The sequence below is a fragment of the Cucumis sativus genome, chromosome 6, assembly GCF_000004075.3.
Source record: "Cucumis sativus cultivar 9930 chromosome 6, Cucumber_9930_V3, whole genome shotgun sequence".
Lineage (NCBI taxonomy): Eukaryota > Viridiplantae > Streptophyta > Magnoliopsida > Cucurbitales > Cucurbitaceae > Cucumis > Cucumis sativus.
The window spans coordinates 13261416-13279934 of NC_026660.2; the positions used below are offsets into that span (position 1 = coordinate 13261416).

Sequence of the window (18519 nt, forward strand, 5' to 3'; positions counted from 1 at the left end):
CTTCCATTACAGTTTTTGAAAACTGTCGCAATACGTTTTTTCATGACAAAAAATAAATGTCGTTAATTATTATTTTATGACAACAATAACTGTCATCATTTGCATATTAAGACAGTTAAAAAAAATGTCGCAAATTCGTTTATTATGACATTTTTTAAATGCCAAGAATATGTCAATCGTGATTTTTTTAGAAAATTAAATGCCATTATTTTGCTATTGACGACATTTTTTTCCGATCAAATATAAGACAATCGTGACAATTTTTTTATAATAAAAATGTCATTGTTTTGATATTGACGACAATTATGGAGTGTAATGAATTCATATATTATGACATTTATTTTCGGTTGTAAATTCATCAATTACTACCGTTTTTCTCTGTTCTCCTTGTCGCTCCATCATTACATGGATCATTTGAATGACAATAATGTTATAATACATAACACTCATATAGAAACAAATGGTTGACACTTTAATATATATACGCTATAATATACTCTGTAATATTGTACATTTTCAATCAAGTTTGAACAATTTACAAGTATGAAATTACAACTCTTAATCAAAACCAGAGTCAATACCATCATAATACATATAACATGATTTTCTGTACAAGCATAAACAACCAACCGATAATCCTTCACCTCTGAAAATATTCTTTGTTGCTTGAATCATGGTCAAATCCTTCATTTCTAAAACTGCCAGTGTATTTTGATGGCCTTGTACAGCTTCTTTGAAGGAAATTTCATGAACTTTGCCGGCTTCATTAGAACCTACAAAGACAACATGAATATAAGGAAGTAAATATTATGGTTGTGCATACCAAAAAAACATAATACAATCTGCATACCAAAAAAACATAATACAATCTGCATACCAATCTTCGATCTTCATCTCTAAAAATACCCCCACAAAAACATAATACAATCTCAATCACACACACAACCTTCAAAATTACAACACCCCTATATCAAAGGTTGCTTATGCATACAAAAATTGCATAAGAATTGTCCTAACAATCACCTAGTCATCCCAACAAAGGATCATCCCACAAAACTTCCGACCAAACCATCCACAGACCATCCACAAGTGAAGAATGGTGAAAAACTACAATAATGAATGGTAGCAAACAAACATATAAACTAAACTAAAGATGCAATAGGTCAACTACAATAATGATGCAAACAAACAATAATGAATGTCATAGCACTTCAACATGACGTGGAATTTCCAATTGGTGAACTGCCCTAGGGACCATTTAGAATTAATTTTCAAACCACAGGGGCTAAATTTTTTTGTTTGATCAAATAGACATTAAACATAAACTTAGGACTATGTAATTTACCCTAAAATGTAATTTTTAAGGGAAAACATGAAGTAAGTCATTCATAACACAACTAATAAATGTTTATCCATATTGTAGCTACAACAATCCACAGTCTCAATCCTCCACGTTCAGCACATTAGAAAAAAAAATGAATGACAGAAATGAAAACCCACTTAAGAAATGGAACATAGCTATATCCCGAGTTCTCCCAAGTTTTGAATGATGCAGCAACCAATAGCACACATATAATATGTTATGAGTGACATACCAGTTAACAAGCAAAAATTTACTGCATTGAATAAGCTGATACTAAGAGTTTACTGCATTGAAAATTAGAGTTAATAAAATATTTATTTTCATTGAAACATGACATAAGAAGATTTAATTCCAAATGTACATATATCATTGAATGCAACTAGATCGCCAAGAAAATGAAGTTTCCAACTTAGATTGCACTACTGTTGCATTACTTACTTTTAGAAGAACATGGCCACTACTGCTAGATTACTTGGGTTACGCTACTGCTAAAATGAAGTTTCCAATCCATAATAAGAGAGTGGAAAGCAAAACTACTCCTTCACCATCTAAGAAAACAATGTATAAAAATCAGAGAAGGAAAGATAAAAGCTATTCTCAACAATATATATATAACTATATTATCGAAATAGCTTGTTAAGAAAAGGAAACACTATCAATGGAGAAAAAACCAGTGTATAGAACTCAAAGAAGAAAAGATAAGAGATATTTAAAAACACATACGGCAAGAGAACTCTAAAGAAAAGAAATGAAGATTTTACAATTAACTTTGACTTAGTTGAATGTCAAGCCAAGAAGATTGCAACCAAGATTCATATTTGGTAAGGATTTACAGATTCATATTTGGTAAGGATTTACATCAAATCATCATTACATAATTCCTTGAACAAGTGAAAGACGAATGAGTTAAAAGCATTGATAAAATTTGTTCGGTTAAGAAAGAGTTTTTAACAACAATATGCACTTTTTTGTGTCTTTTGGTATATGATGTTGTGTTTTGGTAGTGTTAAAAAATGTTTCTGTTGTAGAACAATGTACTACATCGTTTCAAATGTAAATGATTGTTTACGTTGAAAAGTGTTCATAGTACTATTGTAATATTGCCTCTATTATAATAAAACAAGTACATGCCTACAAATTTTCTAGAAAAGCAAGTTACCTAATCGAAATATCCCAAGAGTCACAGGCACATAGGTCATAAATCTTAGAGCCAATATTGCCAACTACTACGGCAAGCCAAAACTAACCGCTATTTCATGGGTCAATCCAACTTGTGCTTGAGCAGTGACCTTCTCATTTTGTATCCACTAATTACTTTTAAGATATAAAGATTAGCTGGCAGCTGCATGTTTGACGACAGAAAAAGAATAAAAATACCTGTTAGTAAATTGCAAAAATTCACATCCTTTTCCAATTGGAATTTTCACAGAGACAACGTCACCAAATTTAGAGAAAGCTTGCTTTAAATCTTCATCACTAACATCATAATCGAGACCACCAACAAATATCTGAGGTATCACAAGTTGGTTAAGTATGCATTGGAAGAAAGAAAACTAACATGAGACGGGAGGGATAAACTAATAGTCATGTTGTTTAACTCGCTATCTGATTGTGAACCCTGAACAACCATGCCATTGGGATGTCCACCGTCCAGTACCAAAGCTAAATAAAATAAAATAAAAATAAAAGAAGACAAAAATTGGCATCAGATTCAACCACCCATCTAACATACAAAATGAAAACCCAAAAATTACCTTTTAATAACATTTACACCTTACATCAATAAAGAGGCCCGTTTCCTTCAACAACAAAAAAATTTACACCATATAACTTCACAATAAATTAGTAGAACATCTTCTCCACAAGAAGTAGAAGCCTGATCCATGTTCCTTACGCTTATGTCTAAAATCCATTTGTGAAAAAGAAAATATTATTGGGGCAGATGCCTAAACAACCATGCCTGTATCATATTAAAATATCAAACCTTTTTCTAGATAGAAAAACCAAGTTTTCATGGAGAGAAATGAAGTAATTTATAACTGCATACAAAAAAAAAGAAGAAAAAAAAGAAAAACAAGGCTGCAAAAGTAGTCCTTAACAACTACATAAACAGACTTCAATTCGGAAAACAACAGCATGCTGAAAACTACATAAAGACTAATTTATGAACACATTAGTAAGCCTCACAACCTCCCACACCTTCTCGAAAGACCTCTCGATCTTTCTAAAAACTCTACTATTCTTCTCAAGTCATACTCCCCAAAAAATAGAAAAAGTGCAAGCATGTCAAAGGACTCTTCCTTTATCAAGAAAGGAAGAGTTCATCAGTGTCTCTTCCAACATAGAGGCTAGAGCAATAATTCCTATTACCCATCATAACGCCAAATCTTTAGGCTTTAAAAGCTCCACGAGGAATAAATAAACTGCCAAGTCCCATCCCACAAAAGATGATCAAGTTCCTCCTCCTGCCAATGGAAAACATCAATCACTTCTAGTTCTAGTCTCCTTCTCCTAGTTGGCAAACAACCAACAACATTAATACTGACCAGTAGACTGGTTCACTAAACTTCTTGGAAAATGACGCTTCACTTATCATTGCAGCAGGAGGGAAAAGATAAAAGGAAAAGAAAAATCTCCATCCAAGAAAAACCAGTACCATAAAAGTTACTATAAAATCCAACATAGATTTCCAAAAATAAAGAATAATGTGCCAAAAAGCATGACCAGACCAACAGAATAATATATTCATCAAATGGACTCGAAAATAAAAAATGTTGAGATGGTTCAACACGTAGAGGTGAAGTTTTAGTGGAAAAAAGAAGCACCAGATAAATAATGAAAAATTCTGAAAAGTGATAATATAAGAGATTTCATATTCTAAAAGTGTTAAACTTGTATTGCAAAGATATCTCAATTGCTAAAGATATATCAATGGAATACAGAATTTCAGAAAATACATAAATAAGGTAAGACCCTAGCGCCAGTACCATCAACCCTTTAGTGGCTAAAGTAATTCCATAAAACTAGAAGAACAAAGTAATAAATTGTCAAAGTACCATCGCAAAGAATTCTACTGTTGTACATGACAAACTTCTATAATAACCATCATCTTTTCATTTATTAATCTGTTGCTTCAAAACAAGACCATTTTGAATGGTAAATTGTGTGTGTATTTTTAGGTTCTGCATTTTTACTGCCTTTTTGTTAGGTGTGTGTGCTAGGGTGGGTACATGAGCTCATTCATTCATGAAGTCCATAAGATATGATGATTTCTAGATATTCAATTTTCTTAGAAACACCACCCAACAATGATGGTGTTGCAACGCCAATGTGCATGGGTCTACTTGAACAATATATCTCATTCATTTCAGTCATAGCCCTTGTCCTTTCATTTTCATCACCAAACCTGAAGCCATAACCTTTTGAAGGACCTGAATTTGAATCAATAACCACCTTTGCGCCTTTAAAGCAAATGGGTTGGATTCCAAAAGTCCATTTCCACTTCCACAGTCAAAATATGCTTAGAGAAAAAATTGTATAAACTAGAGCTACAGTCCACATCCCTAAAAAACGCTGTTTTTCTCTCTCATGCATTTTCACAGACACATTCCATACACAAATTTTTTCCCACTAAATTACTCTTGTTACATTTATGTAATACTCTTGTTAAAAAGCAATTTTAGTGAAACATAAAATGTTTTACTTCTTCCTTTTTCTTCTCCCAGAGAGTGAAAGAAGCAAAAGAAAAAAAAAGAAAAAAACACACACACCAAAATTTCAATCATAAAAAATGTGGCGAATATATTCTCAACATTGTTAGATAAATAAACAATTTTCAAAAGAACTTGTAATTAAAAATCCAAATAAAATGGAACAAGTTACAAATAAGAAAGAGTATTGAATAAAACTTCATGGAGAGAGAAAGATAAAGGGAACATATGACTTACCGGCAGAGGAGGTGACGGCAACAATTTGAACATTGAAGAGATTGCGACAGATTGGAGATGACAGACACGAATTGAATAGGTTAGAATAGAAGAGGTTTTGTCGTCCGGTAGAGAAGGTTGCGGTGGCGCTAAAGTGAAGAGACGAGAATGAGAGGGCGGTGACGGGAACGGGCATCGTCCAGAGATTGCCTTCTTCACGTCTGGAGATGGCTTCTTCGCATTTGGAGATGGCTTCTTCGTGGGAGGAATGAGGGTTTTTAATTTGGGGGAAATTTCAATTTGGGAAAAGCCTTAAAACCCTTTAATTTTTATTTTCATTTAATTTAATTTAAATAAATTATTTTATGTATCTTCTACCAACTGTTACGAAAAATGTTATTTGAAAATTTTCATATTTTTATGCAAAAAACGCGTATTTTTACCTTTTGTAACAGTTTTTTTTCCTTCCATTTTTTTAATGTAAACAACTGTCGTAGTATATAGTTTTTGTTGTAGTGGAAAAGTTCTAAGATGTCACGCCCCGCTCCAAATGTCACACCTTGTGACCAAATGCAGAGCATGCCACCTAGACATTCAACACATACCTCCAGCTAGAAGACACGTTAGACACCTAGTAAGCCGAACAACTCTTTTTCGTCTCTTATCACAAAGCTTTTCCATTTGAGCCAAACACATTCACATCTTTTGGAGTGAAAACAACTCAAGAAATAATCACAGCGGAATAACTTAAAACTTCTTTTTATTAGCTTAATGTTTTACATAAGTACAAATTTACAGGTTACAATTTTACTTTGCATGAAAATAAATCAACTATGGTATTCTCACATCCTTCTTCTTTCCTATTTATAGAAATCTTTCAACGTGGTCAGTCATCTTTATAGCTTAAAGCTTACCTAAGTACAAATTTACAAGTTACAATTTTACTTTACTTGAAAATAAACCAAGTATGGTATTCTCACATCCTTCTTTCCTTTTTATAGAAATCTTTCAACTTGGCAAGTGGAATAGATTCTCTACCAAAATTAAACTCTAAGCCTACTTATCATAATGCAGCAGAAAAACACAAGCTTAACTTTACCCTTTAATTACTATGCTACAGGCACAAGATAATGCAATGGAAATGACCACAAACTTCTCTTATTAACTTAGCGCTTTACACCAAGTACAAATAGAACTCAAACTTTCTTTACAACAAAACTTAAACATAAACTTTAAGCCTTTAGCGCTAGCACAACTTTTCCAACTCAACACTTAGCTTGCTTGCCTCAACGCATTGCAACTCACCTTACCCTTTTCTTTACTTGGCCTCAAAGCTTGAACACCTGAAGAAAGGAAACATAAAATGTAAGTCGAAGACCTAGTGAGTGAGAGTTCATAAATACCTTTTTGGGGAACACACTACAATCACATAAATCACTTTTCCTTTCCACCCAAGAATATGAATCATCCCTACACCAAGCCTACTGGGATTCTCTCTCGCCAGCATCTTGCGTTTAGACTACTGTGATGTTCACTCCATCCAAGCATTTGAAAACTTCCCTGATTCATTTCTTGTTGCATCAGACGTTCACACAACACCTCGACGGATTATGTGCATACCATATAATAGCTACTCACTTGATAGGAATAAGGTCAATGGTTTACACATACACAAGCATCACATATAAGTCAATAATATTCTCTTTTCAAATAACACACCAACAAAAACATCAATAACATCAAGATATAAATATACAAGGCATGTTATGCATAACGACAAACTCAAAAGTAATGCTTTCAAGACAGGACTTTCATTTATAAAACCATTCACAAACATCTTATAAAAGTTACTCACAATACATTCATTTTACTTGTAAAGGTCACTCATAAAACAAAAGATAAATCACGAAAATACTTGGGATTTTCCTTATAACGCCTAGTTCCTTCCTCTTCTCATTTAGTACTCTTCAACAAGCAGCTCGATACTTAGTGAAATTCTCATAATAACAAAACCTTTTCTGAACCCTTCAATTCTATTTATAGAAATCTTTCAACGTAGTGAATTATCTTTACCTTTATACGTGTAAGCTTTCTACTACTTAGACCATGCAAATAACTTAGCCTTAACATGTAACCAGTTATCAACTCTGAATTAGATATTTTCCTTGAAATGCTAAACCTATCTTTTTGGGATGGTCAACTCTTAACGCCTGAGTTTTCTTCCTCGCGGTACAACATAACTTCTAGGTTAAATGCAAGCTTCTTCTCGTGTTGCCACACTTTAAGCAATCTAGTCTCAATACAACCTTCTTGGCTTAACATCTCTTCTATACTTGGCCAATATAAACTTTTCAACAAAACTTTCTTTTCTGAATCTAGGTTTTACATGGGAGGGGGAGGGGGAACACTTAAAACATAAGTCAAACAAATAGTGAGAGACGGGTTTTAAGAAAACTTTTTTGGGAAAACACATAGAATCCACAAATGTTAATAACAAATCCACAACAGACAAAGTACGTTGCGTCAAATAGTATTACACATTGCATAATCCATAACAATTCAAACAACTACTGATATGGATCAAGAAATCATAATTGAATAAAATGAAGAAGTTGAAGAGATGCGATGTTTGGAAGTTGGAGAGTTATTTTGGTAACCCAAAAGTCATAATATTAAATGTTTAAGGAATTATGTATTTATGTGTTTTTCATTTATTATTGCAGTTGAAAAGGCATGAAATTAAATGTTGTGACCTTTCATTTCATATTTTAATTAGTATAAATATGGTTGTAATTTCCACATTTTAAAAAAAGAAGAGGAATTTGGATGAATGAAATCTGAAAATTCTAAAATGTGGAATTTTGGTCTTGTGTGTTATTGTGATAGAATGCAAGAATATTTGGAGCATTCAATTGGGGATTGATCTGTCATGCTTGTGAGTGCTTTGAAGATCGAGGGTTGATGGAAGTTTCAAAACTTTGTCTGATCCTTGGTTTCTTAGATCATCTAAGTAACTTGAATCTAGCCTTTCTTAGGGGTTGAAATCAAATCAGTTTCGAAGCTGTTGGAGTTGTGTTCTTTGATTCTTGTTGTTTAACATGATTCTTAGATCATATGCATAGGGGCTTCTTATCAACCATACAGCGAGCGCTAAGTGCCATACGCTGGAACCATTTCGCAACAAGCTCAACTTTGAAACCTAAGATTCTCCCCTTGCCTAGACCTGGGATTCGCTCTCACCAGTATCATGTGAGTTACCTGAGATTTTCATTAGCGCCTTGCCACATTCATTCATCTTCGAATTTGGGAGTAACGTTGAAACAGTGTCCTATTACCATCTTACTTGGACTTTATATAGTGAGCGCTACAACATCCTATGTTGGATTCATTTTATAACAAGCTTGGCTGTGAGACTTGGAATTCTCCCCTCGCCTAGACTTGGAATTCACTCTCACCAGTGTCCTGCAACATTCATTCATCTTTAAATCTAGAAGTCATGCTCAACCACCATCTCATCACTATCTTACTCACACAACCATGCAAATACGATAAGGGAGCAATAGCTTACCGCTTCACCCTTAGCATGGATTATCACATATTTAGTAAAGGATCTTATAAACACAACTACATAATGAAGAATACTCAACATAGAACATTTAGAGAACATCACTTTTCCCAGAACGACGATCAAGTTTAGAAATTACGTTCGAAATTCGATTCGTCATTCACAATCATTCATAAATTATCTTTAAGAGAATATTCATATTCATCCATAGAAATAATTTATAAAACATATCTTATTACTTACAACAATAGATTCTATAAAGTGTGCTCGATTACTTACGATAAGGTAATCATGTATATCCCACCTCGAGCACAAGCTTGAATATTCAAGCTAGGAGAAAACATATTGAAAATATTGAAATATTTCCTTTGCTTTCATCAGTAAATCATTCAAACATACTATAGCTTGAAACACTAGTTCAATAAACATTTATCGTAAATCATATCTTTGAACAATAACTTGAAAATCATGTTTTATAAATCATTTTAGAAGTTATTGCTTGTGTAGCTTGAAACCATGTTTACTAAGTAGTTTTCAAATTAATGTGTTACTCATAGCACTTGAACGGATCCTTTGTCTGAAAATTTCACTAAAATCTCATTGATCTAAAAAAGTCATATTTAACCCTTAATTAATCCTCTGGACATGAAATTATCCAAAAATTTTCATAAGATTCTAAAAAAATACCAAAACAACCCAAAACAATAATAAAAAAGAAAGGCCTTTAAGTGCTCAATGACATGGTGAATGGGGCTTGGGTGCGCGCATGGCTTGGAGTCTTGTCGCGTGCTAACCTCGCTGAGTTGTGCAGCACGTGCTAACCTCACAGTGAGGGATGCTACGCGCATCCTGACCACCTACCATGTGCGCCTACTGTGTGCCTTACGTGCTTTGTGTTGTGCGTATAGACTTGCATGCTAACCTCTTCTCGCGAGGTCATACGCGCAACATGAGTGCATGCAATGTTGCTCAGCTGTGCCATGACCTTGCCATGTGCATTATAAAAAACCCAAAATAACCTCTATAAAATAAAATTACGCACAACTCGTCACTGCCCATAACCTCATTTTTTCTCTAGAAACATTACCCAAGTTTGAAAAGTCATAACATAAAATACATAACTCCTCTGACAAGATTTTCTTCTACCAAGTTGCTCTAAAATTTCCTAATGGTTTTACCTCAAAATCTCATAACCAAAATCCAAAAGACAAGTCGTGTAGCCTTCTAAAAACACACCTAGCTAAATTTTCCTTTAAGAATGACCTTCTCGCCTATTCTTAATCAAAACGTCAACCTTCCTTCCATAAATTTCTCAGTAGCCCTTTTCAATAAACTAGACACAATTTTGGAACTTTTGAGACTAATTAAGAAATCATTTAGTGAAGTTGCCTATTTATAGAGAACCTTGCATGAAAATGAATTGGCACCTCCTCCTTGCTTAATCCACCTCTTAATCTCCTTATTACACCTCCTACTTCCATCTCGAGCATATATTCGTAACTTATAACCTATCAAAAGGTTCAAAAAGTGCGAAAAAAGGACTTCAAGACCTACACTGCCAACCAAGTGCCTAATGCGACAAACGTAGTTTCTAACCAACCAAAACATTGTTCAGAACTTGTCTAAGCTTTTAGAAATGACAAAACAATGCCTCAGTGTAAGTTGTAACCCACAGCCTACTAAAATTTAAAAAAGTGTGAAAAAAGCACTTCATGATACATGTACATCAAGTGTGTAAGTGTAACAAACTTAATTTCAAACACACCTAAAAAGTGTTTAAAATGACCTAACAATGCTGAAGTATAAGTTCACAACTTATAACCCACCAAAAAGTATAAGAAGTGTGAAAAAGGCACTTCAAGACCAAAATTGGCAACAAAGTATGTATGTGCAACGAACATAGTTTCAAACTACCTAAAAAATGTTGAAACTGTATCTAAGTATCACTTGAACTTTGAAAGCAATCTAACAGAGCTTAAGTGCATGTTCGTAACTTATGACCCACTAAAAAGTTCAAAGAGTGCGAAAAAGGCACTTCATGAGAAATCAAGACTGTAGGGCCATGAACAAAATCACTGTAAATTATTGTCATCATATTCCTAGGCTAGATGATATGCTTGATGAATTGCATGGTTCATGTTTCTTTACAAAGATTGATTTGAAGTTTGGATATCATCAAATTAGAATGCATGAAGGGGATGAATGGAAAACTGCCTTCAAAACTAAATTTGGTTTGTATGAATGACTTGTTATGCCTTTTGGTTTAATTAATGCTCCTAGTACATTTATGCATTTGATATACCATGTTTTAAGAGATTTTTTTGGAAAATTTGTTGTTGTTTACTTTGATGACATTTTGATTTATTCAAATACTTTGATTGATCATGAGAAGCATGTTAGGGCAATTTTAATTACACTTAGACAGGAGAGGCTTTATGCTAACTTAAGCAACTTAAAGAAAAATTAACGAATGCACCATTACTTGTTTTGCCTAATTTTGATAAACATTCAAAATTGAGTGTGATGCAAGTGAGTTGAACATAGGTGTTGTTTTGATGCAAGATGGGAAGCCTTTAATGTATTTTAGTGAAAAACTAAGTGGGGCAAGTATGAACTACCCTATGATAAGGAATTGTTTGCTTTTAGCTCGTGACTTACAGGTATGGCAACATTACCTATGGCTAAGAGAATTTGTAATTCACACTGATCATGAAAGCTTGAAGTACCTTAAGGGACAAACCAAACTGAACCGTAGGCATGCAAAGTGGATTGAGTTCATTGAGACATTTCCCTATGTAATCAAATATAAGCAAGGTAAAGACAATGTAGTAGTTGATGCTTTATCAAGAAGTTACAATCTCTTTACTTCTCTTAGTACAAAAATTATTGGATTTGAACATGTTAAGGAATTATATAGAGATGGCACTGATTTTGGAATTATTCATCTTGTCTGGATGAAAAAGTTGTTGATAATTATTATATGTTTCGTGATTTTTTGTTCAAGAAAAGTTAACTTTGTGTTCCTAATTATTCCGTAAGAGAATTACTTGTTAAAGAAGCTCATTGGGGGTGGATTAATGGGGCATTTTGGAATTCAAAAAACCTATGACATGTAACATGAACATTTCTTTTGGGCTAAAATGAAACATGATGTTCATAGGGTTTGTAATCAATGTTTTAAATGCAAAGAGTGATGTGAATCATGGTGTTCCACTTCTTCCGAAAGGACCAATTACAAGAGCATCAAAGATTCAACAATCATTCATTCTTCATGTACAAGAATGGATAGGATCTGTTCATTGTAAATTCCATGTGCCACATACTAATACAAGAGACGAAGGACCATTTGGAGATTTGAAGGTGAATGTTCTTGATTGAAGTGGACTATGGGGCGGATATTAAGCTTTCTTGAAGCCAGCAATTTGAAGACCATTTTTTTTTTATTGTATTTTCATTTGTTTTAATTTAACAAGCTAGGGTAACTACCATTAATAACTTAGTATTAAAGATGGTGGTTGAAAATTAGTTTTTGGAAGATAAAAAGATTAGCTAATGTTTTAAAGACTTTTGGTATTTTCATTAATTAGGATAGAACCTCTACAAGGCTATATAATGTATTTATCCGTTCATTTGTAAACACAAGACTTTTGATGAATGCAATTTGAATCTCCTTTTTTAGAGTTTTCCCTTAATTTGCAATTCTTGTGATAGAATGCATGCTAATTTGCAATTCTTGTGACATAATGCATGTGAGCCATTCAATCTAACCTTGATCAAGTTTGATTGTGGAGTGACTCAATTTAGAACAAGATTTCCAAATCTTGCTTCTAGATCTTCAATCTAAAACGTCATCTAATCCTAACTTTCTCTTGGTTGATCTAAATTAGTATAAGGAGGTGTTAGTTTCTTATTTCAAAGGTTCCTGCTACGTAAATAGGTTGAATTTTTGGATTGAGGATTATGATTGTCTTATCATTTGGTATCAGAGCATAGATTGCATCTTTGTGGCCTACTCTAGGATTGATTCTATCTTTCTTTATCACAAACTTTTGATTCTTGTGTTTAGTTTCATCTTATCAATTATTATCTTTTCATCGATCGTTCTTCATATCTTTATCTTACCTCAATCTTATTACGTCATACATATTGAAAAAAAGAAGAAGAAGAAGAAAAAGAAGGTTGTGAAGAAAAGTGCAAAAAAACAAGGAGAAAAAAATGTTCTTGCAATTATTAAATATTTATTTGGAATCAAAATTTGCATAGTTGAGTTATTACATTAACTCTTCGCATGTTTCTTCCATTCCCTAAGTCAATTGCATGATCATTTGAATGTTTTTCCAGCTTCTTATCATTAATTATTAAAGACTTTCAAATCTATGACTTTCAAACTTCGTTCTCATCTTTCATTTTCTTTCTGCTTGTAAATTATCGAATTTCACTTCATGCCCTTCAACAAACTTTTAGATCAACCTCTTATCTTAACCTACAAAAAAGGGTAGTTTGTCAAATTCATTTCTTAAAATCTTTCTATTCTCAAATCAATTTTTGTGTTCAGTTTCATCCAAAAATTGTGAACTTCCTTATTTGTTTGAACCTTTCATTTTTTTTTTCTTTTGTTCTTTTTGGGGTGAGCTTCATAATTATCTTGTCTTGCTTATATTGAATAGCTCACTATTTCAAGGATTGTATAGGTATACCCAATCTCATAATTTAGCTACTTTCCCAAATAGCCTACCTTTTATGTGTAAACACGAGTGTTTCAAGTGAAAAATTAGTGATTTGAGTGTGTGAGGTCCGTTTTAATCTATTTACTATGAATAAAAAAGCGAAAAATGATGGAAAGATTAGTGAAGCAAAGAGGATAGAAGCACAAGGAGGAGCAATTGTTCGTTTAACTCAAGTAATTAATGACCTAACAAATCGATTAGATAGGATGGAGGTGGCATTAAGGAATCATCACCAAGGGGAAGTCTTGAACGAAGGAGTTGAAAATGAAGAGGATGAGGATAATGAAACCTTTTTAGCCGGACAAAATCCAAGAGGGAGGAGAGTGTTAGGCCAAGGTAGAAGAAGAGAAAGAAGAGACGTAAGGGGCATGTTACCAGAAAGAAGGGTTGAAGTGGAGCACCAAAATGAAAGAAGAGATTAAAGAGGGATAGAAGGAGTGAAGCTCAAAATTTCTACATTTCACAGGACAACGGATTCGGAGGAATATTTGCAATATGAGAGCAAAATTGAGCATGTTTTTTATTGTCATAATTTTAGTGAAGAAAGGAAAATGAAGCTTGTTGTAACTGAATTTGTGGACTATGTGAGTGTTTGGTGGACATCATTGAAACTTGAATGGAGAAGGAACTATGAAGAGTCAATTGAAACTTGGGAGGAATTGAAAACCTTAATGCGAATGAGGTACATTCCTAAGCACTACATTCGAGAACTCAAGCAAAAGCTTTACTCTTTACAACAAGGATCCAAAAGTGTGGATGACTATTATAAGGAAATGCAAACCCTTATGAATAGAACCAATATTGATGAAGTTGAAGAGGATACAATGGCAAGATTCCTTGGAGGAATGGTTTAGAATTGGCCAACCAAGTAGATAGACAAACTTACTTTGACATGAAAAAGTTGTTACATCTTGCTATCGAAATTGAAGGGCAATTAGCTTGGGAGAAGATGCACTTTAAGAGGAACGTTTCTTCTAAATCTACTTCTTTTCCTACTACTACTTGGCTAAAGAATTCAAATAGTGGAAAGCTAGATTTCAAGCCTAAAGAAAAGATTGAGTTTGAAAAGAAAGATAAGGATGAGAGCTCCAAGGGAAAAGAAAAATTGGATGGATCGAAGGAGGTTCGAGAAAAGAGTCGAGACATAAAATGTTGGAAATGCCAAGGAATTGGAATATTGCTCGTGATTGTCCAAGCAAAAGAACCATGATCATTAAAAATGGTGAAGTTGTCACTGATGAAAATGAAAGTGAGGAAGATGAGCTAATTCAAGAAGCAATTAAAGTAAATAAAGAAGAACTAGAAGATGGGAGTAAATTGACACGTGTTACAAGAAGACTTTTTAGTGCTCAAGTTAAAGAAAATGATATTAAAGACCAAAGAGAATTGGACTAAGCGAAGCATTTTCTTCGAACTTCCTTACTGGTCAAGATTATTATTACGTCACAAACTAGATGTAATGCACATTGAAAAGAACGTCTGCGACAACTTGATTGGTACGTTGTTGAATATTGAAGGAAAAACCAAAGACACCACGAATGCATGATTGGACCTACAAGATTTGAAAATTAGAAAGAATTTACATCTCATAGAAGTTGGTGACCGATTGGTGAAGCCACATGCGAGTTACACGTTAACTAGTAGAGAGCGAGTTGGGTTTTGCAAGTTCTTGAAATCGGTGAAGTTTCCCTATGGATTCATTTCTAATATTTCTCGATGTGTGCATGACAAAGAAGGGAAAATTTCAGGTTTCAAAACGCACGACTGTCACGTTTTGCTACAGCGACTTCTACCTATTGGTGCTCGAGCTTTCTTACCAAAAAAATGTATACACCGCTGTTACTGAACTGTGTAACTTCTTTCATGATTTGTGTGCCAGAACAATACGAGTAAGTGAGTTGGACAGACTACAAACAGATATTATACTCATACTTTGTAAATTGGAAAGAATATTTCCACCTGCCTTCTTTAGCGTAATGGTACATCTTGTCGTTCATCTACCATACAAAGCCAACATTTTTGGACCAGTTTATTACAGTTGAATGTATCCAATTGAAAGAAGTTTACACACATTAAAACAGTATGTGCGTAATAAAGCACGTCCTAAGGGGTCTATTTCAGAATGATATCTGATGAATGAATCAGAAACCTTTTGTTCACGATACCTAAGTGGAATCGAGACGTGATTCACTAGAGATGAACAGAACGATGATAACAATCCGAATGATGAGGTGATGGGTGAGTTCGAAGTCTTCATTCAAAAAGTAAGACCATTAGGGGCATCAAGCATTCGCTCTCTATCACAAGAAGAGAAACGTCTATTTCACTAGTACATTCTCAACAATGTAGGTGAAATATCGGAGTACCGCAAGTAAGCATTTACAACCTTTCACTTATCTCATCTTCTAATTGATGTTTTATGTCTTCATTATATAACATTTCGTTATTAGGAGACACTTGCGATTGATACGTCCACAAGTTCAAAACGCTCGAGAGTTAACAGAAGACACCAACGAGCATTTCCTGAATGGTTCAAAAATCAGGTCATAGAAATGCGTAAGAGAGAAAACATTTCAATGCAAAAGAGAGAAAACATTTCCGCTGATTTATTTTCGCTTGCAATGGGACTAGCAACTGACGTTCGGTCTTATAGTGGATGCATTGTAAGTGGCGTGAGAATTCACACGGTAGAACGAGATTCCAGACGCATTACTCAAAAAGTAGAGTAATGGTAGTCGGTGCTGAGAATAATAACTTCCACGATGTTATCGATGAAGTGTTGGACGTTCATTATCTCATGGGACGGCGTGTATGGCTACTTAAGTGTCGGTGGTATCACACAGACAACAGCAAAAGTCATAGGACACATGCAGAGTTAGGTTACAAATCAATCAACACGTTCCGTTTCTGGTTTGCCGACGAACCAGTCATCCTTGCAACGCAAGGACACCTAGTATTTTTCATAGAGCACAAAAAAAATGGTACAAATTGTAGGGTTGTTCAAGTGGTCCAGAATAAACGGATTTTGGATGTGCCAGAAGTCGATGATGTTGACAATGAACAACTAAATATAGCGAAAATCGTTGACGACGGACATCACGTCGGAGAGACAGTTGAGGCTAACACTCTGTGCAGACCTGACGCTGATCCTACTATTGTTGAAAGATCGATTCATTTGAACGTTATTGTTGACGACTTCATAGACGATGAGGATGATCAATTGTCCCATCAAAGTGAATCTAGTGATGACGAATGATGTTGAACCACGTATCCACATATTTCATTATTTTATGCATTTAGTTTCATGTACTCATATTTAATTTGTTTGATTAATTTTGAATTATATGTGTCCAGGTATTATGTCTTCTTCATTCCCAAATACTAATTTTGTGGACACATATGCTCTATTTCTTACTTTTGACGGCGATGATTTGCACAACGTGGGACCGACGACGTCCTCAGTGGGTGACACATCATGTGAGTGTTAGTTACGAACAATTTTTTATCACGATAACGTAACTTTCCTCATTTATACAGCAGATCATGTGTCTCAACCTACTCCGACTCCCAGGAGGCGTCAATAGTCTCGAAACTTGGAGTTAGAGAGGTACGTTCACAGAAATGGTAAAATTCCAATTACCATAGCTCTAGGAGCGAAGAAGCCAATATCTCCACACGTTGTCTGGTTCAGCAACACCATTGGTGTGTGTGTGAGAAATACATTTTCAATCCCATTGTCTTAAGTGGACTGATGTTAGGAGAGAATACATTGAGGTCGTCAAGGGCGACCTGTAGGTAAATTCAAAATTGCATTAGTTTTTTTTGTAGAAACATACACCTCATTATATAAAGAAAACTAATGTGTGATTTTTTTCGTTCGTAGCACTTTTTCGTGCTTGATTTCAACGATCAACCACTTACTAAATTTGTTGAGCATCAGACGCTCACATCTTTTAAAGAGTTCAGGGGTGACAGTCACCGACATTTCAAACGGTTCAACAACCCAGAACAGGCACGTGCCAACCCACCTAACATATTGGTGGGTCGTATTGAAGATTGGCACTTCCTTTGTGATCACTATATGAGTCGTGTATTTCAGGTGAGATTTGTGAATTTCAATTATATGTGTTATTTTACTTAATTTTCTTAACGGGCGTGTGTACTCTTAACAAACATATTTTCATGCAGAAGCAGCCTTATTGTCATAGTAGTGGGTCGCCTTACTGTCATAGTAGTGGGTCGATGTCGTTTCTACAATGACAACATGACCTTGCTGAAGAACGAGGTATACCAGTCCACCGACTTGAATTATTCAGAGAAACCCATGCTCGGAGTGGAGAATTCATTTCGCCTGCAGCTGCGGATACAGATGTTAGTTTAAACTTGATTTGTTCTAAATTATGTACTTAACCCTTCTCTAATTCATAACTTACATAAAATTTTATTTCTTGTAGAGTCAATGCTGGCACTTCAGTCCCAGACTACCCAAGAGGGTTCTCAGCCACTCTTTGATGATGATATTTGTGAGATGGTTTGGTAAACGTCCAAGCTACTCAAAAGGTCTTGGTTGGGAACCTAGGCCCAAGTCCCGCAAAAGTTCAGGTAGCAGTTCTTAGACCACTTTTTCTCATTCTACAGCGGTCGAAGAAGCTAATGCAATCCTCATTGAGCAACAACGACTAGAGATTCAAGAAACTAGACGCATGATTGAAGAGTAGAGAAAGTTCTCCGAGATGCCGTCTAGACAAATGGAAGAAATGATGAAGAAGATTGAAGAATTGAGTCTGACACATGGAGGATCGTGAGGTGTCTGCGACTTTCTTGCTTTCTTGTTTTAATTTCATTTTTTGAATTTAAGACTATCTGACATTTATGTCATTATAATACAATTTCAGTTTCGAAATTTTGGTTGTTCAGTTTTACTTTAATTTACAAATG

The 18519-nt window shown here is 34.5% G+C and overlaps 1 protein-coding gene across 1 annotated transcript; it reads right to left on the bottom strand.

Moving 5' to 3' along the window:
• Positions 1-451: 451 nt before the first annotated feature.
• On the bottom strand, positions 452-5970 carry LOC101217312. The gene is made up of 4 exons (XM_031886604.1): positions 5895-5970; positions 5311-5600; positions 2741-2871; positions 452-773 (listed from the first exon to the last, which is right to left on the bottom strand). Exons 1-4 carry the CDS (start codon positions 5968-5970, stop codon positions 767-769), a joined length of 504 nt encoding a protein of 167 aa, XP_031742464.1. The 3' UTR covers positions 452-766.
• Between the last annotated feature and the right edge of the window lie 12549 nt (positions 5971-18519).